Genomic DNA, 24126 nt, shown 5'->3' with positions numbered 1-24126 from the left:
TGGTGAAAACTAGCTTCCATACCAATGGGAGTTGATTGGATCATTGTTATTTGCTATTGCTGCGATCTCATGTGAGTGACAGAAGAGATGTCATTGCAAGAGGGAGGGGAAGTTATTTAGATTAACGATTACAATGGCACATGAATAAAAAAAAAAAAAAAAAAAAAAGATGTGCACAGGTAAATAATTTTTAATAAATACTGCAATATTGTGTAAAAAAAAAAATGTTGATTGTCAAATTTGATTTCATGGTGATTTTAAAGGGTTACCGTTAGGTCACCCAAAAATGAAAATTATCCCATGATTTACTCACCCTCAAGCCATCCTAGGTGTATATGACTATTTCTTTCAGATGAACACAATCAGAGATATACTCAAAAATATCCTTAGTCCTCCAAGGTTTACAATGGTTGTGAATGGGGGGGCCACGTCTTGAAACCAAAAATAATGCATCCATCCATTTAAAAAAAGTAATCCATACAACTCCAGAGGGTTAATAAAGGCCTTCTGAAGCAAAACGTTTTTGTAAGAAAAATATCCATATTTAAAACTTTTTAAATTCAAATAACTAGCTTCCGGCAGACGACCGTACACAGAATGCGCAAGTTGACTTGCGACAAACAAGTAATCCTCTGACGCGATGTATGACGCAGGACGTAGGAGTATCGTAAGCTTAGACGCCTCTCGCGGTTCAAACAAATAGGGCTGTGCAACAAATTTAAGCTCCTCTTATATCGAAAGCCTCTGATATTGCCCTTTAAAAATTAGCGTTTTAGACTTCTAATTCGTGACCGTGATTTGTTTTGCTCTCTCCTCCGCACTTTGGCGTTCATCATTACGTTGTGCGTCAGGTCAAAGGATACTCTTCCGCCGCAAATCGACTTGTGTATTCTGCGTATGGTCGTCCGCTGGAATTATAAAGTTTTAAATATGGATATTTTTCTTACAAAAACACATAGCTTTGCTTCAGAAAACCTTGATTAACCCCATGGAGTCATATGTATTACTTTTTTGTATTACTAAATTTTTGGCTTCAAAACATGGCACCCCCATTCACAACCATTATAAACCTTGCAGGCCATGCATGAGCAATAGTAATAGTGATGCTCTGACGGACTGTGAAAACAACGATCAACGTGCGACATGGCTTTCACTAAATTATACACAAGCATGTTGAAAATGAGCATCATTTTTAATGTGGTTGATTACAGCAGCATGGTGGGCAGCAACAGCACCCAAAACACAGCGTGCTAGACACGTGCAACTGAACAAAACAAAGTGCAAGATCTTGAAATGTGTTTCAGAAAGTATTTTTAGATAAGTTTTTTTAGTGTGCGGGAAATCCTATGCAGATTGAGCCAATGACGTATGAGTGGGATGACATTGCAAGATGGCAGTCAGAGGATGCAGTAATCAGCATGTTGAGTTCAGCACTCTCTATTTGAACCCAGAGCATGTCATTAAGTATCACCACCCACCTGGCTGCCTCCCCCAGTCCCACATCTCAATGATGGAGTGATGGAAAGATGAAGCCGCCACTGCCTCCTCCTCTTCCTTCTTTTCCTTATCGTTTGTATCATCTTTCTTTTGGGTGCAATCAGCACAGTCCTCTGAGAAATTAAGAAGTTTTAAAAAAAAATTAGAAGACTAAAAAACATCATAAAAAGAAGACTACTTTAGAAATATATAATAATCCAATAGGATTCAAGGGTAATGTGTCTTTTACCTGGATGGGCAGACTCTTCTCTGTCAAAGACAATTTCTTCATCCTTCACCATCTCGTTCCACATCTCGCTCAGTCCTTCAGGAGAGAAGGCTCGCTGTAACACAGAGGAGATTTTGTTATAGTATCAAAATTTTACCAATTAATTTATTATAAATTGAGGAAACAAGACCAAAATATATTTTCAGTTTAATAACACATAAAATATGATATTTAAATATGTTGATAAAAGTAAAACTACACACACACACACACATACACAGCCGTTTAAACGTTTGGGGTCAGTAAGATTTTTTTGTTAAGTCACTTATGCTTACCCTAAGACTGCATTTATTTTATCAAAAATACAGTAAAAACAGAAACATTGTAAATTAACTGTTTTTAACTGTAATATATTTGTTTGTGTATTATCAAAGTTGAATTTCAGGAGCAATTACACACATGGTCCATCAGGAATCATTTTAATATGCTGCTTTGGTGCTCAAGAAGGATTTCTTCTTATTACTATTATTTTTGTGGAATCCATGAAACAATTTTTCTCAATATTCTTTGATCAATTAGAAAGCTCAAATGAACAGAATTTACTTTAAATAGAAATATTTTGTAACATTATAAATGTCAACAAAAATGGCAGAGTTCTTTTGGTGACCATTAGCATCTATAACATTTCTGTTTCGGCCAACTAGTCAGCACCGTCACCTTATAATACTACCAAAGGCTCACCGAGTACTTAAGCAATAATTACTGAAACTCAGAGCCCAGACTCAAGTTTCAAATGTCAAAAAATTAAACCAACTGTAAAAAGCAGAGAGACTTTCACAACCAAGTTGATGCTAATAACAGCTACAGCACCTTGAGCAATACTCCAAACAAATGTCACAGAGACTCAAACATACAGACACACACATAAACACCATTTTGGGGTGTTGATTTCATAAGTCATCACTGCACTACTACCAAGAATCAGTACTAAATTCATCCAGTGTTTTGAAACTGTATCTGTGTTGAACAATTATTCACAGCAGATGTATTTTCCCTTCAAAACAGGAGGGGACATCTCTGCAAACAAGATGTCAATAATATAGCACATTTACACGCTTCTTAATTTAGAAAATGACACATTTTTATAAGCCAAACCGTTTAGTGTGACAACCGAAAAACCTAAAATAGACATATAATCAAAAACCATAGTCCTCACAGAATTGGACAGTGTAGAGAGAAAAAGATTGCGGTATAATCTACTAATACACTAAACAGCACAAACTTATTTTAAAGCAGTTAAAACCCATTTATGTGTGTAAAAATATAAATGGAAGTTAACATTAACCTATCATATTTGGTGGTCATATCAACCAACACTAACAAAAAGCTACTGCAAAGCAGTACTACCATGGTTTTGGGACATGTACAAAATAGCAGTACAAAATGTACTCTTTAAAAGTACCATGTAATATCTAAACGAATAGGAATATTAAGAGTATATGAATATGGTAATCATTTAGTACTACTTTATATTCAAAAGAACAATGGCATTAGCTACATGGTACTTTTTAGAAGACTTATGTATCATTTAGTAGAAATGCAAGACCAGCTCTAATTTTGGTTAAATGTACGTTTTGGTCAACCTAACTTTTAGTTTGTGTTCACATTTCCACAATCCTTTTTAACACCAAACCTACAAAAAGAACAAAAAACATTTATAACATATTTTGTGACAGAACTTGTTGAACCTCAATGCTGTGCGCTGGGTGAAAATGCATGTGCATACATATAATGGTATAAGACGGAGCTGACAAAACGTGAAGAGCTTATAAAATGTGTAAAGGTGTCAAAACAGAGGCAGGAATCCCTCTGTCACACACACAAATGAAGATCTGCTGCAAGGAGATGCGGTTCTGATGCCTTTACTGAACTCTGATGTGCAACAACATGACTATGATGAGATAAAACAGGTACGCTTGAGCATTCTTGAGCTCAAATCTTGTGACATCATGTTCTGTTTTTGGTTTGTTTACATGTCTTTGGTCGGTGTTGTCTTTATATTTAATTTGAACCGCACCAGAGTTCGTTTGGAAGTGGACCAAGACCCAACGTCTCAGCAGGCTTTGTCTGCATGTTTGGTGCACATATTTAGCATGGTAGCATTCATACTTATTCAAATGAACTGCACTAACAGAGCAATCACACCAAGGTTTGTCTTAATCGAACCAAACATGCCTTTAATTAACCAAAAAATTCAAATTGATTAAAGGGGAGGAGACCATGATGACATGGCAACAAGATGGTTAATAACAATGGCTACACAATTAACTGAAGTAAAACCAAAATCGTGATATGGCTTAGTGTGAATATCTGATTTTTATCAGAAGAATCACAATTACACTTTTTCATGCAGTGCTATTAATAACATATCATGTCCAAATTTGGGAAAACAAAATGATTCAGCTTCTAACACTGAAATCACTGAAACAAAACTAAACAACAAAAGTTAAGCAAACTTTCAAAAACAAAATTGACAAGTTAACATGTCTTGTTTCAAGCACTAGTCATCCAAAATAAATAATTCTTCATACATATATATATATATATATATCAGAAACTAAAAAAAGAATACATTCACAATATAAAAATCAGGCTGAATGAAAAGTCTCCCTGTAAACACCAACAGGAGGTTAGAAAAATAAACATAAAGAGACTTCTGTTTGCTTTGAGAGCTCTGACAGCAAGGCACATTGACTGAAATGCTGTTACCCCATTGCTAAGGGAACAGTTTTTAAAACACACACAATACAAGCTTTTCAACAGTTTAGGACCTCAAGCGATACTTTTAATATGCAACTGACCAGAAATGATTTATCTACTGCCATTCAGCATAAGTACTCACCGAGAGACAAGATACAAAAGATTTTCAGTGTCAACTAACACTTTCTGTATCTGCTGAGACTTAGTACCCACGTTGCTAAATGTTGACCAACAGTGCAACCAAGTAGCTTTCGGATAAGGACTTTAATAAATCCTTGCCCCCCTAAAAAAACCATCAACACTCTATACTTAGCATCAAGGCTGGGACATCCTAGACGACAAAATTTGGACCGATGACAAAATTCATTCATGACAAAATTTACCTGCAAGTCTATCTTCAGCCATTTGTCATGGAACCGCAGCTGGGCATCAAGGGAAAAAGATGTAGACGGCATCCTTCCCTCGACTCTCCAGGCTGCAGATGCAGCCTTCCTTAAAGAGACACATTCACAAATCAAACAACAAGTTAACACTGTGGCGTGAAGCTCTGACAAGCAAATCAGATCACCTCATGCTATCTATTTCTCATTAAAACAACTATCCCACCCCAGTTAATATTGATTATTTGCATATAGATTTTCCCAAAGGCACAGTAGTTCAGTCAGTGCAGTACAGCGTGTAGTTGACGATACAACCTGGCAGTTTTAGATAATTGGGAACCAACTTCATTGCCAAATTCTAAACTATATTAATTCTTCATTCAGTATAATATTTGGTGTTAAACATTCATCATAACAAACATCTAATGCATTACAAAAACATTAAAATAGGCTTAGAAAATCATAGCAAGTCATTTTAAAGGGATAGGTTATCCCACATTGAAAATTGGGGACAAAATGGACCACACTACTCAAGCACTAGGCTATATTTCAAGTCTTCTAGCATGATATCTTTGTGAAACACACCAAAATTATGTCAGGTCAGAGGTCACCCTTCCTACAGAAGAACTCTATTCCCTCGTGAACGTGCATACAGCCCTTGCTGGAAGCCAGTGATTATAATTTAAATATGGATATTTTTCTCACAAAAACCCATCGCTTTGCTTCAGAAGGGATTTATTAACCCATTGGATTGGATGGATGCGCTTTTTGGAGCTTCAAAATCTCAGACACTATTCAATGCCATTATAAAGCTGGGAAGAAGCAGGATATACAGGAAGAAGCAGCTACAGCTAGGATGGCTTAAGGGTGAGTAAATGGGCTAATTTTCATTTTTGGGTGAACTATTCCTTTAACCACTGAGATCAAATCAAATGAACTCAAGAATCACCCAGACTGCTTCTGTGAAAAAGACCAAGCAATACTTGGAATTTTATAAGGGATTTTGTATTCATTATGAGATATTATTTAGTCATCCTTCACTGTCATATTCTTCAAAATGGCTTTTAAATGACATAAGGATCAGCAAATGTTGACAAACGTTTAATTTTTGTGTGAACTGTCCCTTTAACTTCAAGCCTAATCAACCTTGAAATGTTATAATGTGTCTCCCACCTCTTCCCGCAATGCATAAAAACGGACAAATGAGCAATATTTAGCATACAAGCAGTAAAAGATGAAAATAACATTATTAAAAATATATTATAATATGACTGTGGAAGTGTGTTAAAGCATACAGACCTCATCGGACAGGAGAGCATCACTGAAATAATTTATTAAAATAAACTGGGTGTTGGCTTGGTCACATTCTTCTATCCGTATCTAATCTCGTATGTCAACATCTAGATGTGTATAAAATATTGTTGTTGTTGTTGTTGTTTTAATCAACAGATGTTGCTGTAATGCTGCAGGTTGCTATCTGTGATCGTGTGTTGTTGATGGAACTCAGGCTGTCAGCCGCTAGCAGCTACAAGACAGGACGTTCCCAAATACAGCGCTGTGACCTGCTATTCTTGAACACACCACAGCCTATTGATACCGCAACCCAGATATCTTTTCCTATCCTAAAAGTCATAACGGAATCAACGCATCGTTTACCTGTTCGGTTGTCTTATTGAATCCTTGCTGCTTCGGTCCTACCACCAGCTTCTCTGCACTTTAATGTCGGCCATGTCGTGCGTTGACTGACAGTATCTGCAGCCAAACAAATGTAGACGAATCAGATGACGTACATCAATCGGAGGGCGGGACGACGCGAGGGCCAATCACAGGCTGGGATAGACACACATGGCAATGAGAATTTATAAAATGACGTAAATGTAGTTTTACCGCATAAACTATAATATACAAATTTTTTAAGCTAAAAATTATATTAATGTATAGGGGAGAATGTATGTCATATTCTTTGACAATTTCAATTTTTTTTTTTTTTCTATTTCATAGGTTCCTTTAATTGCTCATGAGTTAAAGTACAAATATTCAGAGTAGTTTCAAAATTAATAAGAGGTCATAAAATTGCATGCGTAATTATAAAAGAAGATTGAATATAGCATGTAACATCACAGCACTGGTTTTTCTTTATTTATTTGATTTTATTTATTTTAAGTGTATTTATTTATTTAGCATGTACAAAGTATAAATGTGGGACTAACTAATGAAATCCTCTGTATTGAAAATGTCCTTGTTCTGAATTAAATAAATATTTTTTAATGAAAAATGTTTTAATATTGCTTAAATGAATTACAAACCATGCCTCAAATAAATAAACATAAAGATCAAAAAATATTTCAATCAAAATATTAATCATTAAAAAATATTCATCCTAAAAATACATTGCACAGCTTAAGGGCTTTTATTCATGCATAGGTTTTAAGAATTTAAAGAAGATTTCTTCTGCAAATACTGAATATGTATAAAATAATTGTCCCAAAACAGAACATTATTAACCATAAATTCAATATAACAATCCATAGAAAAAACAACACACTTATAAACTTAACCAAACACAAAGGTTGTCCCAAATTATTTTAGAAAATTTGCATGAATAAAATAAATACTCCAGTGTCTTTTTTATGAAAATTCTGTGGTCATTTACTCACCCTCATTTGACTGACAGCCAAAAAGTGACTACTCAATTTTTTTTTATTTTTTTTTTTTCATACAATGAAAGTGAATGGTGGCAGAGATTGTCAGTTTGCACCATAGACTGAGTTTTATCTATGTAAACTTATTTTTTATTATTATTACAACGCCACCTGCTGTTAAAAGCTTGAAGATCTGCGCAGCCACCTCATATTTGTACTAAACGTATTATGAAAATCAAGTAATGCAAGGAAGACTTTTACATTTAATTATAATGTTTTATTTGCGTTATAAGCGCATAACTTTATCTGTTAGATTACTCTTTATTCGTTAGTCCTCTGCTTTAACCAGTAGAGGTCGTTAGTTTGACAAGGAACTTCTGTGAATGAACTTCCGGGATGTAATGTACGCCTATTGATATGTTTTTGTGCATTTCTAGGCGAATAACAAAGTCCACAACATAACAAGCATATGTGGGCTTCATCATCACCAGTCAAAAAGTGATCCAAAGACTCACACTGACCGCTCATAAACTCGCATACATTTATGGACGACACTTCATTCCCAGTCGCTGGTGTTGTGATAGCTGTTGTGTCCAGTTTTATAAATGGATCCACGTTTGTACTACAGAAAAAGGGGATACTGCGAGCCCGCAAATCAGGTATTTCACATCAGAAGACCAAAGAAAAGTTACAACTCTTGTCCAGATAAAACTGCCCAGGTGTAATATTTAAAGGATATAATGTCATTACAGGTGGAACTTACCTGGCTGACTGTGTGTGGTGGTGTGGTACACTTGCAAGTGAGTAATACCTCTATATATGCAAATAAAATTAAACTAATGTTAATAATGGTAGTTTAAAATCGTGTGTTTATGCTTTTTTTCAGTGATTGTGGGACAAATAGGGAATTTTCTGGCATACAATGTTGCCCCGGCAGTTGTGGTCACTCCCCTTGGAGCCCTGGGTGTCCTGTTTGGGTGAATTTCTTTATTATATTAAGATATTTTTCATTAATTAAAGACAGCAGCAACAACATTTGACATTAATTTCACATTTAAATCACCACATCTGAGAACTTTACTGTGTGATTTTGTCTTTTCGTCATTAATCAGGGCCATTCTGGCATCCTGGCTGCTTCAGGAACATCTCAATCTCATAGGGAAACTTGGCTGCGCTTTGTGCTGTTGTGGTTCAGTTGTGCTCATCATTCACTCGCCCAAGTCGGAAAATGTAACATCAAGAGCAGAACTAGAGGAAAGACTGATGGGTCCAGGTATGAGAAACATGTCTGGTGGAGCCATAATTCATCTGTATTATTAATTGTAGTCTTGTGGTTAAAGTGATAGTTAACCTGAAAATGAAAATTCTGTCATCATTTACTCACCCTCATGTCATTCCAAAGCTGTGTGACTTTGTTTCTTCTGTGGAACTAAAATGAAGACGGTAACACTTTATTTTAGGGTCTTTTAACTAGTTGCTTATAGCATCCATAGTACTAGAGTATTAGCTATTTAGTAGTACTTATTAATACCTTATTCTGCTTGACCTTATTCTACATTCTTAATCCGACCCAATATCTAAACCTACCTTACTAACTATTAATTAGGAGTTTATTGAGGGAAAATGCATAGTTAATAGTTTATATGTGTTCCCTATACTAAAGTGTTACCAAGAAGACATTATGAAGATTGTTGGTTTCGGTTTTCTTAAAGGTTCAGTTTTATGTGTGTTTTTTTTTGAAGCTTTGATTGTGTTTATAGTGTGCAATATAACATGTGTTCATGTTTCACATTTAAAAAAACACAGTATTTTTCAAATAATTTACTTATCCGTATACCGCTGTTTCCACTGTCATAAAAACGGGCTGATGACTTTCTTGTTCTATGAAGTCCCTCCTTCAGAAATACTTAACGAGAATGCCAGCGGTTCCCATTTTGTGATTCGACAGCTCTGAGCGCACCGTGCCCGGAAAAGTCACGCCTCTTACCATAACATGGAGATGCACACGCTCAGTGTTATTGTAAACATGTCTTTAATTTTACCCTATCAATTTGAGCCGGAATCAGACCCGGTGATTGGACTGCGGGATGAAAATAACAGCATTTCGACGACATGGCGACAAACACACTCTACAAACGCAAGTCTTGTGTATTCCTGTGGGCGGAGGTTAGTCAAAAAACTGTTTTAGTGACGTCATTAAAGAAGGAAGTAGAGGGATGCAGTCCAAACTGGCCGTTCAATGTAGGTGACTTCTGTTAAATAAAATATCTCGCTTGGCATTTAACTTTGAGCTTTAAAATTTTACAGATTTTATTTATACTCTAACAACAACATTACACACTAACTAAAGTTTGAAACATGGGATCACGAAGAACGGGACCTTTAATAGAATTATTCAAAATATTGTGTTCTAAAGATAAAGTCATAAAGGTTTAGGACAACATGAGGGTGAGTAAATGATGACAGAATTTTCATTTTTGGGTGAACTATCCCTTTAAGAAAAAGGAAAGAAAACACAAAACTGATACAAAGGATACCTGACATGAATTGCAAAGTTATGGAAAACATCTATTTTACTTTTGTGCAAATCGCTTAACAGCATATTTTTTTCAAGTGGGATTTGATGCAAATAGTGCCTAGTAGGTTGCTTTGGATATGATCATTTGCTACTCTTTTTGTTTTCTGGTCTATTTTTGCATAACAATACATAGATACTTGCCTAACAAAATATAATATATATATATATATATATATATCCTTTGCCGAGATAATTCATCCATCTCACAAGTGTGGCATATCAAGATGCTGATTAGATTGATGATTATTGATGATTAGCATGATTTTTGCACAGGTGTGCCACAATAAAAGGTCACTAAAATGTATTGGGGGGTCCATCTGGTGTGACCAACATTTGCCTCACACAGTGCAACACATTTCCTTCACATAGAGTTGATCAGGCTGTTGATTGTGGCCTGTGGAATGTTGGTCCACTCCTCTTCAATGGCTATGCGAAGTTTGCTGGATATTGGCAGGAACTGGAACACACTATATATGGAATGAGCCCTGCTTCATCATCATTATTTTAAATTATGTGTGGAGAAACAACCTTAACTCACTGTCATACATTGTACCATACCATATTTCTGATCTTTCCATTTATGTTTCAGTGTTCCTGGTGTACATCTCACTGGTGGTCTTGTTACTGATCATACTGATCGGTTGGCTATCTCCAGTTCACGGAAAATCCAACATTATGGTGTACGTGGGCATCTGTTCTCTCCTTGGGAGTTTCACTGTGCCAAGCAGCAAAGGCCTGGGACTGGCTGCTCAGGAGGCCTTCGGTGGAACACCTACAAGTGATAGCAGAGCACTTTACCTCTTCCTGGGGTTGCTGGGAATTCTCGTAGTCAGTATTTTGATCCAGTTCACCTTTATCAACAAAGCCTTGGAGAGCTTTAGCTCTAACATGTTTGAGGCCATTTACTATGTGACTTTCACCTCATGTGTCATCCTGGCCTCCGCAGTTCTTTTCAGGGAATGGACAGCACTCGGTATTGTGGACTGTTTGGGTATTCTGTGTGGTTTTATCACAGTATCTGTGGGTGTTGCCTTATTACGCATCTCTCAAGAAGCTAAACTTGCTTGGAGCCAAACCAAAGCTAAAGAAGACTAACTTATGAGTACTGAATGTTTTTTAATCAATACTTGACAGAGTTGGTTTCACAAACACAGATGGGATATGATGATGTGTTACTAGTAATTCACCAAATAAGGGAGATTTCCTATAGCATTTTATAGACTAGATTATATTAATTAATATAAAAAAAATGTAATGTATTTTAATATGGAATTTACTGATTATTATGCATTAGTTTTAACTCAGTCACTAATAAATACTTTTTTTAATAAATTATTAATTGACTCTTAATAATATAATGATTTCATGAATATATAATCATTTAATTTAATTATAATATATAATACATTTAATTGCTTATAATCACAATTTCTCCATTATAAGAAATGGTTCTCTTGGTGTCAATGATTTTTTTTTTTTTTTTTTTTTAGATTTGTAAATAAATATTTAACCAGGTAAATATAAAATAATATATTAACGCTTTTTATGTTTGTATAAAAAATAAACACTGGCAGGATTTCCGTCTGGAATAACTCTATGGCAACAGTTTCGGTCAGTCTACCATCAATAATTTAATGTAATTGTAAGCATGGCAAGATAACCGCCAGCAGGGGCTGCTTTTCTTACCTTTGTAGACAACAGTTGTCTTCCTAGTCTATGGACTTTCCTACCTGCATCCTGATCCAGTCCCATCAGAGAACGGAAATAATTTCAATCCCAGAGTAAGTTGTGCGTTATATGCATGTATTCCAGTGGGGACATTTTTGTTTGTATTTGCAGTTTACCCTTTTATCAACGTTTTATTTGAATCTATTTTATCGTTTTTTCTGTGGTTGCGAATGTTTGAAAACCAGAACCGAAAGAGTTACTGTGTGCTTGTACAATCTATCAATGTTTATATATTTTCATAACATATTTTACCTATTTTATACTTACAACGTTACATTGTAATTTGTTTTGATACGCTGTTTTTAGTGTCAAAAGAGATTCCTTTAGTTTATGTCCGGTTAACTTGCTCCACCTGTTTTAACGTTTACCTATGTGCAACTACTGTACGTCACTAGCTCAACATAAGCACTCATACACTTTGATATAAAGAGAGGAACGAATTTTTCTAAGATTTAATATATTTATAACAAAAACAAGTTTTCAACCTTAATGATTAAAAGGCACTTTACATTTGGTTACAATGTTTAAACGCATGATAGGAAGACTTTAGCGCAGGACGTAGGTCGACAAAAGACCAATCAAAAGAGAGGTTCCGCGCAAGCGCACACGTTTCCTCTTTCCCTGTACTGATGGGGATCCGACCTGCCTCTAATCGGCTCTTTCGAACAGTTAATTTCAAAGAACCTGTTTAAAGAATGCATTCAGTGATTCTTTTACGTCATGAAGTTTTGCTGCATCATATGCTCATTGGGAAATCTAATCCATTTAGATTTGTAAAAATGTATATGAAACATTGTTAATCATTTACAGTGTTGATAAAATCATACAATAAATTCAAAAACACAAAATTTGTAACAGTCGGTGGCTAGAGAAACGCACGGACCGAATCAGACTAATTGAATGAGCATTTTATTATTATTAATATATTCATTATTAATCTATAATTTATATATATATATATATATATATATATATATATATATATATATATATATATATATATATATATATATATACTATTACTATTATACTTTTAAGATAAATACTATATATTATAGTATTCATCTTCTAATAATTAGTGCATTATTTAATTTCTAGTTATATGTACTATATTAGCAGTTGATGGATGAATTCAGTCGAATTTACGTCTAATTTATGGAAGAAAAATTCAGACCGAGTTTTGTGAACCGGTTCAATTGATTCGACTCAAAAGAACGATTCGCTCACGAATCGGGCATCGTTACTCTCTGTGTAGGTGGATCTGTATGGGTTCACGTCAACATCGCGTCTGAATTTCATGGTCGCGAGAAAATGTGAAAGTCAAAACCGTGAAATATCTGTGACCGGACACGATGTCGAGCTGATCGCTGGAATTTAAGTAGGTACTGTGAATGACTTCATAACCTCCGTTAGCCACGCGTGTGTTTTGCTGTGAATTATGAAGCTAATTGGCTAGGCTATCCGACTGGGTTTGGCTGTATGAATAAGGTAATTGTCATCATGTTGACATATGAAGAAGATCTCGCCTAATGTCGCGACAACCAACCGTTGACCCTGCTGGTTTACACTTGGTTAAAATGAACATGGGATGGTGTACCGCTGCAAAGTTTGCTGGATCAGCTGTATGCTCATGTCTCGCGCCTTAAAGAGATAGTTCACTCAAAAATCCAATTCTGTCATTATGTTGAAACAAACCTGAATGACTTCATCCGTGAACACGCATAGAGATGCACCATGACAATCTCAGTCAGTTACCATTCACTTTCATTTTAAGGAACTGACGGAATAACACCTAACTAGGGTGAAACCTATTGATCTATGCTGATAATATTTTCTTTAATTCAACATGTGTAATAGGACTTTGAGCCCGCGTGGTTTAAAGAGTCATTTCCTGTCCACATTACACACAAAAGAAAAAAAAAGAAAAAAACCATTACACACACTGTCATTCTTCATTCTCCCTCAGAGCAGTGTGTGTGTTGACATGAATGTAACCTCAGCTCTTATGAGCTGTAATGTGTGTAATGTTTCTTATAAAAATGGTATGATACAATTTTTTTTATCCAACTTGGAATTTATTGGAACTTATGTCCATAATTATGATACATTTTTATTTCTTTCTTTCCAGGCTCAGCAGTTGGCCAGGATTGCTCCTCTGGACTGAATCTTAGGTGCGTGTATGTCAATGTGACGAGAGGAAACTCTACCGACAACACTATGGGTCAAGACAGAGGAAAGTACGACTTCTATATAGGCCTTGCTTTGGCAATAAGCTCTAGTATATTTATTGGCGGTAGTTTCATCTTAAAGAAGAAAGGACTCCTTCGACTGGCCAGGAAGGGTTCGATGCGAGCAGGTATGTTTTTTTCTGTAAGCTCTTAATCTAATGGTGTCAGAAAAACATACACCTTTCTAGAGAGGTTTAACTGGTATGGGTGGGAAACATTTTTGAGATGTTTCATTCAGACACACCTGTTCAGTATCTGTCATTGTATAAATTTAAAGGTGCAGCTCAGTACAGATCACTTTTTATAAATCATTAACTCTGTTTCCATGTCATTGACTTCACCATACTGAGATATTTAACCCTGTGTGGACTCATGTCATTTATAATGACAACAAAAATAAGGTGTATTGTTAAAAAGAAAACTATATCCAATCACTTTTATAAAGTTTTATTTATTTCAGTTTTGTATTCTGTAATATGATAGCATTATTTGTTTGCTAGACAACAAATATAAGCATTTGAACTCTTTTAAGCATTTTAATACCTCATGTTGATTTCAAATAAGGTGTATTGAGTTATAGTTTACTTTCCTCTCATGGATTACATATTCAGTGCATAGAGTCGTCTAGGTTCCATTGCACGGTATTAATAAGTTATTTTGTGTAATGGTATTTTGTTTTCATAAAGAAATGAAACAAATTATTATAGTGGTTTTTTTTTCTTTCAGTATAAAAACATTTTAAATAATGTATCTTATTTAAATGAACCTAATAAATGAATTATTAAAGGGTGATTACAAAAGAACAATCAACTTTAAAGATGTTTCTTACATTTCTGAAAATTACACATAAATAGGTCTTTTAAAGTATCCCCTTTTTTCATATTTCACCCTTTTTAGTCAGATTTCATGAACTGTAACACTGTGTATATCGTATGATGTTATTAGACCAAAGGTCTATATTACACTAAATTTTTATATTTTATTTATAAAACTGATTTGTGGATATAGTTGATTTTGTTTTTAACAAAGTAGCATTCAAAAGTTAATAAATTAATACTTTTATTCAGCAAGTAAGTGCTAATCTTTTGAACTTCAAATATTAAAAAAAAAAAAACATTAAGTAGCACTACAGTTTTTAACATTGATAATAATAAGAAATGTTTTTTGAGCACCAAATCAGCATATTAGAATGATTTCTGAAGGATCATGTGACACTGAAGACTGGAATAATGGTTGCTGAAAATTCAGCTTTGCCATCACAGGAATAAATGACATCTTAAAATATATTAAAATAGAAATAAAAAACATATGAAATATATTTTTATTTGTACTAATATTTCTCAATATTACTGGTTATAAAATAAAGAAATACATGAGCATAAGAGACTTTTTTTTCTAAAACAAAAAAAAAAACACCTTAGCGAACGCAAATGTTAGTGTATTTTATAATGTGGGCCATAGAGGGTTAATGGAATACTGATTCTCTGTTTAATGTCAATACAAAGTTCAGTGTTGGCAAAATGTGATGTCATTTACCTTTTCCCTTGTTGTAGCATTTTAGGTGTTTGACTGTTGACATTTACATAAATGTCTGAGGGATTATAAAGTTTGAACCATGTAGTCGTCAACAAATTTTTTTTCAATGTTGATATCTAGAAAGTAGGATGGCCGATATATGATGTTCGATGCAATTCAATTATAGAAAATATGACACCCACCAAATTGCTGACAGTAAATACATTGAATAATTTTGAAACATTAATCATCTTGCTTACCAGGGCAAGGAGGTCATGCATACTTAAAAGAATGGCTTTGGTGGGCTGGCCTGTTATCAAGTAAGTGACATGGAGTAAACAACTAATATTCATCTTAAACACAAACTTAAAGCAGCTGTTCACATACAGCATATATTTATCATGTTTGTGGCTCAGCTACTTGAAAGTAACTATTTTATTTCTGTCTGTTTTGACAGTGGGGGCTGGTGAAGCTGCCAATTTCGCAGCATATGCCTTTGCTCCTGCCACCCTCGTCACACCTCTCGGGGCTCTCAGTGTGCTAGTCAGGTTTGTCAACCTTCAATGAATTTCTCATGTTGATGACATCCTGTTTATTGGTCATGTTCAAATAAATGTTAATGGTTGGAAAGTATTGTAAAAATGCATGTTTTTATGCAGGATGTTCACACTGAGAACTATAGTAGCATGATTCACTGTTGCACTGAGAACTGATTCATATCAGTGGTTTAGCTGTAATGTTTTTTTTTTTTTTTTTTGTGGTTACCTTTTTCTGTTTTGTAAAACCACGTATAAACTTAATCTTAGTTTTTGCAAGAAGCATCAACTTTTCAAATTACTACATCTCTTAATGTTTATTGTTAAAGGTATTGTCATCTCAAATGCACAAAAACAAGCAACAAAGCTATGAATTTCTTTGTTCTGCTGAACACAAAATAAGATATTTTGAAGAATATGTGGGCCCAGCAACTGTTTGGTTACTGAAATTTTTCAGAATGTCTTCTATTGTGTTCAGCAGAACAAAGAAATTCATACAGGTTTGGAACAACTTGAGGGTGTGAGTAAATGACAGAATTTTTGGGTGAACTATCCCTTTAATACCAGATTTTTTTTTCTTGGAAGAACCAGGGTTCCAACCTTCTGGATATTTGCATAATTTTAAGCATGAGATTTCTAGACCAGGAAAAGTCTTTTTTTTTTCTTGGAATGCTAAGATCTTAAATATTTTACTTTTATAGTAAAAAATTGTTTTAAAGGTGCCCTAGATTCAAAAATTGAATTTACCTCGGCATAGTCAAATAACAAGAGTTCAGTACATGGAAAAGACATACAGTGAGTCTCAAACTCCATTGTTTCCTCCTTCTTATATAAATCTCATTTGTTTAAAAGACCTCTGAAGAACAGGCGAATCTCAACATAACACAGACTGTTACGTAACAGTCGGTGTGTACGCTCCCAATTTTTGCACATGCCAGCCCATGTTCCCAACATTATGAAAGGCATTAGACAAGGGCAGCCAGTATAAATGTCTGGATCTGTGCACTGACTAGGTAAGCAAACAAGGACAACAGCGAAAAATGGCAGATGGAGCAATAATAACTGACATGATCCATGATAACATGATATTTTTAGTGATATTTGTAAATTGTCTTTCTAAATGTTTTGTTAGCATGTCGCTAATGTACTGTTAAATTTGGTTAAAGTTACCATCGTTTCTTACTGTATTCACGGAGACAAGACTGTCGTTATTTTCATTTTTTAAACACTTGCAGTCTGTATAATTCATAAACACAACTTCATTCTTTATAAATCTCTCCAACAGTGTAGCATTAGCCCGTTAGCCACGGAGCAAAACATCAAACTCATTCAGAATCAAAAGTAAACATCCAAATAAATACTCTACTTACGTGATTAGACATGCTGCATGACGAACACTTTGTAAAGATCCATTTTGAGGGTTATATTAGCTGTGTGAACTTTGTTTATAGCTGTTTAAGGCAAGCGCGAGCTCCGTTGGCGGAAAGCACGAGATTTAAAGGCATAAATCGGCGTGTTTATAATGATGCCCCAAAATAGGCAGTTAAAAAAATTAATAAAAAAAACTATGGGGTATTTTGAGCTGAAACTTCACAGACACATTCAGGGGACACCTAATACTTATATTACATCTTTTGAAAACATGTTCTTGGGTACCTTTTAAAATCCTTATATAGTAAGAATTAAGAAGTAAGAATCTCAGTTGTGAACAACTGAAAGGTGGTAAACATGCAAAAGCTTTTTTTATTATCATTAAAACACTTTTTTATTATGTATTAAATAAGAATAGAAAAATATGACCAATATATAATAGTAATTGCCATAATCAACTTTGTTTTGTTCCAAAGCACAGGGTTCTTTTAATATCCCTACTTAGTACTTATGAATTCTAAAAAAATATTATAAAAGCATATAGTCAGTAATAGGTCATCTCTTGCATTTTGGGCTTTAGTTCAGGAATAGTTCACGAAAAATAAAAATTTTATTTACTCACAATGACATGAGGGTGAGTAAATGAAGGCAGAATGTTCATTTTTGGGTGAACTATCCCTTTAAGATGATTAAGTTAATGTTTGGCTGTTTTCGCAGTGCGGTACTGTCCTCGTACTTCCTGACAGAGAGGTTGAACCTGCACGGAAAGCTTGGCTGTCTGCTCAGTATCCTGGGCTCCACTACCATGGTGATACATGCACCTCAAGAGGAAGAGATCGACAGCCTGGAAGACATGGCCAAAAAACTGGTTGATCCAGGTAAATTGTGACATGTATAGACAATGAAGGCACTCCTGAAATGTGACTCAGCAGTGCAGATAGAAACCGCTCATAGAGGAGCTGAATTCAGCTATTGTAATATTAATATGCATTGTTGTAGTCTTGATTAGTGAAAGACTTAAATTGCAGCTAAAAATATTGAAAAAAGAAGTCTCTTATGCACACCAGGGCTGTATTTATTTGATCAAATATACAAATGGTAATATTGTTAAATACTATTAGAATTTAAAGGGTTAGTTCACCCAAAAATGAAAATGTTGTTGTTCTACACCCATAAGACCTTAGTTCATCTTCAGAACACAAATTAAGATATTTTTTGATAAAATCCAACGGCTCAGTGAGGCCTCCATTGACAGCAAGATAATTTACACTTTCAGTGCCCATGTGACTACAATGGTTCAACCTTAACATTATAAAGCGACTACAATACTTTTTGCGTGCCAAAAAAACCCCAAAATAACGACTTTATTCAACAGTATCTAGTGACGAAGCCTCCTTTACTGAAATCATGTGACTTTGGCAGTTGATTCGAAACAAAAGATTTGTAAAGCTTTGAAGCAGCGTTTTGAAATCGCCCATCACTACATAGAAAGCTGGCTTATACGTACACCGACATTCATCTCGAAATCGTGATTCGATTTGTGTCTTCCGGTATTCTTTTGAAAGTGATTTAAAAAAAATAAAACAAATCATATTTGTCTTTTCCTTAGGCTTTGTGGTCTTTGCAACAGCTGTCATCATCACAGCTCTCATCTTCATCTTCGTATTGGGCCCACGCCACGGGCAGACCAACATCCTGGTCTACATCACTATCTGCTCTGTGATTGGTGCACTGTCCGTCTCCTGCGTGAAGGGATTGGGCATCACCATTAAGGAGGCCATCGCTGGGAAGCCAGTGTTGCGAAACCCTTTGGCCTGGCTGCTGCTGTTCAGCCTGATCGCATGTGTCAGCACACAGATCAACTACCTGAACAAAGCACTGGACATCTTTAACACATCCCTGGTGACGCCCATCTACTATGTGTTCTTCACCACCTCTGTGCTCTCCTGCTCTGCCATATTGTTCAAAGAATGGGAACACATGGGGGCCGATGACATCATCGGCACGATGAGCGGTTTCACTACGATTATCGTAGGCATCTTTCTTCTGCACGCCTTTAAGGACGTTAGCATTAGCTTGGCGACACTGGCTGTGTCCATCAGGAAGGACGAACGGAACGGGCCAGTATTAAACGGCATGGCCACTCACAACCACTCCAATTATGAGCTGCTACATAATGATGTCACGGAGGACTTTGACGACAGAGAGTCCGGGTTGCCTTTCGACAGCGTCTCCAGAAGAAACGGCACTATGACTGTGTCTTAGGTTCAAGGAGGGACCGACATGCAGCAGTTGATCTATGAAAATGTTTGGCTGCTCTATGGACTTTTAGCATTTTTCTTTTCTTTTCAAATGAGATAAAACCTAAGACAATCAACTCTCAAAGCAGTAAAAAAAGATGGACCAATCGATTGTACTAAGGGTTTTTGTTTGCCTCGTTTTGTTTTTTGTTTTATTCCAACTAGACAACATGGTAAGATTCATCTCATTCCTCATGTAGCACTGTAAATATACAACTGTACGTTTTTAAGAGATTTTTGTTATATTTTATGTACAGATATCTGTATTTACATGCACAGAGTTCCTTTCTACAAAATCAGTAGTTGCTTTGACTTTGTAATAAAGACATCCAAGCGGAATCATGAGGAGACCTTCTCAATTTATCCCCGTCTAAATGTAATTTAAAGGATAGTTGACAGAAAAATTTGATTTTTCCAAGTGTGTTTTGTCATAAAAAAAGCATAAAATCTTCTGAAGGCATGTTTCTCACAAGCAGCCTTTTTTTTTGTAAAAGTTTGTTAAAAAAACAATTGCATAATATTTTGGCAAAGTTTAGTCCATTATACTGTGACTTGACATCTAATTTCATTCAACTAGTTCACTAACCAAATATTAAAACAATCCACACATTTAAATATAGGTCAACATTTTACAAAACATAAGTCCTTGTAAAAATGAGCCCCTGGAATAACATTGTAATGAATACAGTTTTAATACAATTTTGTGAATTCTTTATGCATTAGTTGTGTTCAGTGCGGTGTTATGGAAAGAGCATATTCACAATGTCACTTACACAATCTTACTAGCACGCAACTTAGTCCAAGTTAATTTCATTCACGTCATTTTGTGCATATGCAAGCTTTAATTTTACATTTTTATATATATATATATATATATATACACACACACATACAAATGAGAGAGAGAGAGAGAATTTCCAACCTATTTCAACACACATCCTGAAGATCTTGATTAGCTGGTTTAGGTGAGTTCGATTAGGGTTAAAGGCCTCCGGTAGAGACTTTTTTTTTTGTGGAGCCCTCGGAGTGCGTAAACAATGAACATTTGTATGTTGTGAACTATAACATTTACTTTTTTAGTAAAGAAAGAGCCAGGGAAACCATGTTTGATACATATTTATTGAATTAATCTGATTACATAATTCAAATACTAAAAGGCACATTTATTGAGAGTAAAAACTTGGTTATGCTTAAAGTTTTATTCAGGATAATAGAAGAATTTTTTTGCATGCAATCATTCAACACCACCAAATAGAAAAAAAATACCACGGGTCTCTCACCTCAGCAGAAGCTTAAATAATCAGTTGATAAAACCCACTTGGCCATTTTCCAACCCTTTCCCATTGCTTTCCCCAAGTATAAAACATGAAAATGAGTAGTGCTGTGCTATCATTAACATATAAAAGATAAGTCATTTATCTATAATAAGGCACGAGTGTGTGTGTACAAAAAAAAAAAAAAAAAAAAATCAACCTGAAATACACTAAGTAAAACTGTTTGTCTACATCATCTTAAAACATATTAGCCTAATTTACCTAAGCCCGAGACATGTGCAAAACCAATAATGGTACAATTGATTGGTGCATTCCAAATCACTAATCGCAAGGCAAATTACTGGCTCTGTGAACACTACAGGCAGGCATAAGAAAGGCTTCTTTAAGTAGAATGTGACAGTGAAACTGGTCCTAAACTTGTCGCTAAATATGTTCCCCTCTTCCACTTCTAATTGGTACAAATGTACGGCAGTCTCAATTACTGGCCAATGACTGATGGATCGGAGGCTGAAAGCAACGGACATGTTCTACTGGCATGTTCTCTCCATCCCCAGACTTCAGGTACTTGTTTAAAATGGCGAAGATTTCATCATTCAGAATCTGGAACTTGCGAATTCGTTCACCCATTTTCTTTAGAGGCTAAAACAGGAAGGAAACAAATAGATTTGTTTGTGTCTTGATTGCACAAGTTACAAGAAAAATACACCAAACTCACTTAGAAAAACTCACCACACTCTTGATGACTTCATCTTTGCCGTCATGTTTCTGCACCTTCAGGAGATGGTAGCTGAAGTCCAGGATATCAAAGCGTCTGTGCTGACCGAGTAATGTGATAATCATGCAACCGGCCCAGTTCAGACCATCTCCAAAACATTGCCTGGAAGGGGATCAAAATGCTTTAAAAATCCTAATTTCATTGTAAACAGCCATTCTACATGATGAGAAAAAAACAGGTGATTAGTCGCCACTCACTCAACGGTGAACTCGTGAGCTCCCACCGGGATGCAGTACACAAACTGCATGGCACTCCACAACCTGTGAAACTCCACGCACTCATCCACGTGCATCACGCCATTGCTGGGCAATGGGCCGCGCCAGATCGGGTCGTCCAGATAACCACGGATGCGAGTCAGAATGACCTCGAACATGGAGAGACCGCAGCACAGCCGTTCTTTAGTCAGCAGGTCACCCTCACGGGCGATGGCAATTTGCTAATGAGAGATTGTACAGGGTTATTGATTAAAATCAGACTAGTATGGCTCCTTTAAGTCCGCATCAAGACATTGTGGTTATTGACTACAAAGACTTTACTACTACTAATAAAAAAGTAAAATATAGCTGCAAACCACAAATATTTACCATTATTTATACATTTTGGCCAGTAGATGGCACTGTCATAACATTTAAGTGGTATTGTGACAATTCTGACTCATTTATGTTAACATACAAAATGTTTCTGAGATACTGCCTCACTTCCTGTTTGGTATGTCTTTGACAGGAACAATTAAGGTGGTCTGGAGTCAAACACCCAAAAATTGCATTTTGTCTTAAAGTGACAGCAGCCTATAAATACTTGCTGTTGTCTATAGACCAATTTTGTGTTTGCAAACAGCAATGACGTTTTTGTGGGCCGAGCCTACCTGGTTGCAGAAAATGAGAGTTCTGCAGTAGCAGTCTATGGAAGTCACAGAATAAAAGAATTTAAAAAATTATTTCAAGTTTCTCTCTCACAATTCTGACTTTTATATCTCAAGGAAAAACAGAATTGTGAGATTTACTCATTACTCTGTCTATTTTCCTCAGAATTGGAAGTTTATATCCTGCAATTCTGACTTTCACCCCATCAGAATTGTGATATAAACTCACAATTGCGAATTCTAAAGTCCGAACTGGGAGATATAAACACGCAAATGCAAGAAAAAATTCTGTCAAAAAAAGTCATAAATTGTGAAAAAAAAATGTAATAGGTTTTGTTTAAAAGTTATCTATGTAAAATATAGGTTTAAATATTATTTCATGCTGTACCTACATGCTATGTATGCATGTCCCCTGCATATGTGAATATTATGTAGACTTGCTGTTTACATCAAATTTATGCTTTAATTGCCTAATCATTGCAGGATTCATCAGTCCAGTCTGTGACTTGCAACATAAACTTGTCTCCATTTAGCTTCAAAGGGCATCTTCAACGACGGTATTCTATAAAAAAGATTTTTTGCATTCTGATTCTGACATCCAATGGCACAACAAAACATTTTTTCTCTTATTCTGTGGATTTTGCACATTTTCTTCCACTTGCTACCACTATTTTTCTGCCACCACTATGCATGCAGCTGCAAGTGACGTAACTGACGTCTGCTCCGAATTGGTCAATATGTCATTAATGTTAATCAAACTACAAAACACGGCTTTATCAAAGATTAATCTATATTACATTTATTTTACATTTAATTATTACATCTCTGTACCTGAAATAAATCCTACAGCTAAGACCTTACTTTATTTGCAACTTTGTTAGGCTATATTGCATTTATCTATGCTTGAAATTTGTGTATTTTTCTTATTTTTACTGACTGTTCACTTGCCTTTAAATGTTTTAACTTTATTAGTCTAGTAGTTTTTGCTGTGGTATCAGAGTACTTGAAGTGTGATTTAAAGGATTAGTTCACTTTCAAATTAAAATTTCCTGATAATTTACTCACCCCCATGTCATCCAAGATGTTCATGTCTTTCTTTCTTCAGTCGAAAAGAAATTAAGGTTTTTGATGAAAATATTCCAGGATTTTTTTCTCTCAGGATTTGTTCTACACAATCCCAGACGAGAAATAAGGGTCTTATCTAGAGAATTCGTTCAAATTTTGACCTGTGGAGGGCAGTAATACGCTTAGCAGTGTCTACACTGCCGGAATTCTAAGAGAAGAAGAACAAGAGAGCTAGTTGAAGATGAGCATTTATGGTTAAAATGTATAAAATGTAAAAGTTTTTTAAGAAAATGAGTGATGGTTTCTCTAGATAAGACCCTTATTTCTCATCTGGGATCGCGTAGAACGCTTTGAAGCTGTAATGAAACTGTAATTTTGACATTCAACCGTTTGGAGGCCATTGAAGT

General features: G+C 35.4%; 4 protein-coding genes across 15 annotated transcripts in view; 2 read left to right on the top strand and 2 right to left on the bottom strand.

The window, feature by feature from the left end:
* herc2 (HECT and RLD domain containing E3 ubiquitin protein ligase 2) overlaps positions 1–6619 on the bottom strand; it is a 55659-nt gene extending 49040 nt beyond the window's left edge. For 3 of the 5 annotated variants that reach the window (XM_067374666.1, XM_067374663.1, XM_067374667.1), the window contains exons 1-4: positions 6502–6619; positions 4849–4957; positions 1727–1820; positions 1479–1610 (exon numbers count right to left, since the gene is read on the bottom strand). In XM_067374666.1, coding sequence (XP_067230767.1) covers positions 1479–1610; positions 1727–1820; positions 4849–4920 — 298 coding nt within the window. In that variant the 5' untranslated portion in view covers positions 4921–4957; positions 6502–6619. Of the gene's footprint in view, positions 1–1478; positions 1611–1726; positions 1821–4607; positions 4711–4848; positions 4958–6501 lie in introns of those variants that run through there. The other 2 variants (XM_067374665.1, XM_067374668.1) reach the window with 2 other exon arrangements.
* A 1276-nt stretch (positions 6620–7895) lies between these two features.
* nipa1 (NIPA magnesium transporter 1) lies at positions 7896–11673 on the top strand. Its single transcript, XM_067374680.1, has 5 exons — positions 7896–8146; positions 8240–8287; positions 8374–8464; positions 8600–8760; positions 10655–11673. The coding sequence occupies exons 1-5, from the start codon at positions 8032–8034 to the stop codon at positions 11158–11160; spliced, it is 921 nt and encodes a 306-aa protein (XP_067230781.1). The 5' UTR covers positions 7896–8031; the 3' UTR covers positions 11161–11673.
* Positions 11674–11765: 92 nt separating this feature from the next.
* Positions 11766–20045, top strand: nipa2 (NIPA magnesium transporter 2). Of its 4 annotated transcripts, none has more exons than XM_067374679.1 (6): positions 11766–11846; positions 13922–14149; positions 15800–15856; positions 15994–16084; positions 18161–18321; positions 19053–20045. In XM_067374679.1, exons 2-6 carry the CDS (start codon positions 14011–14013, stop codon positions 19706–19708), a joined length of 1104 nt encoding a protein of 367 aa, XP_067230780.1. In that variant the 5' UTR covers positions 11766–11846; positions 13922–14010; the 3' UTR covers positions 19709–20045. The 4 variants fall into 4 exon arrangements, with proteins under 4 accessions (XP_067230780.1, XP_067230778.1, XP_067230777.1 ...); XM_067374677.1 differs by lacking the exon at positions 11766–11846 and adding an exon at positions 13033–13171; XM_067374676.1 differs by lacking the exon at positions 11766–11846 and adding an exon at positions 13048–13175.
* A 1142-nt stretch (positions 20046–21187) lies between these two features.
* Positions 21188–24126, bottom strand: part of cyfip1 (cytoplasmic FMR1 interacting protein 1) — a 40756-nt gene continuing 37817 nt past the window's right edge. For all 5 annotated transcript variants that reach the window (XM_067374671.1, XM_067374673.1, XM_067374670.1 and 2 more), the window contains 3 exons: positions 21990–22228; positions 21747–21894; positions 21188–21656 (listed from right to left, as the gene is read on the bottom strand). In XM_067374671.1, the coding sequence (XP_067230772.1) occupies positions 21492–21656; positions 21747–21894; positions 21990–22228 (552 nt within the window). In that variant the 3' untranslated portion in view covers positions 21188–21491. The remainder of the gene's footprint in view (positions 21657–21746; positions 21895–21989; positions 22229–24126) is intronic.

The sequence above is a fragment of the Chanodichthys erythropterus genome, chromosome 21 (assembly GCF_024489055.1).
Source record: "Chanodichthys erythropterus isolate Z2021 chromosome 21, ASM2448905v1, whole genome shotgun sequence".
Lineage (NCBI taxonomy): Eukaryota > Metazoa > Chordata > Actinopteri > Cypriniformes > Xenocyprididae > Chanodichthys > Chanodichthys erythropterus.
The sequence above is the reverse complement of the archived record's forward strand: the minus strand, read 5'-3'. Positions and strand labels throughout refer to the sequence as shown.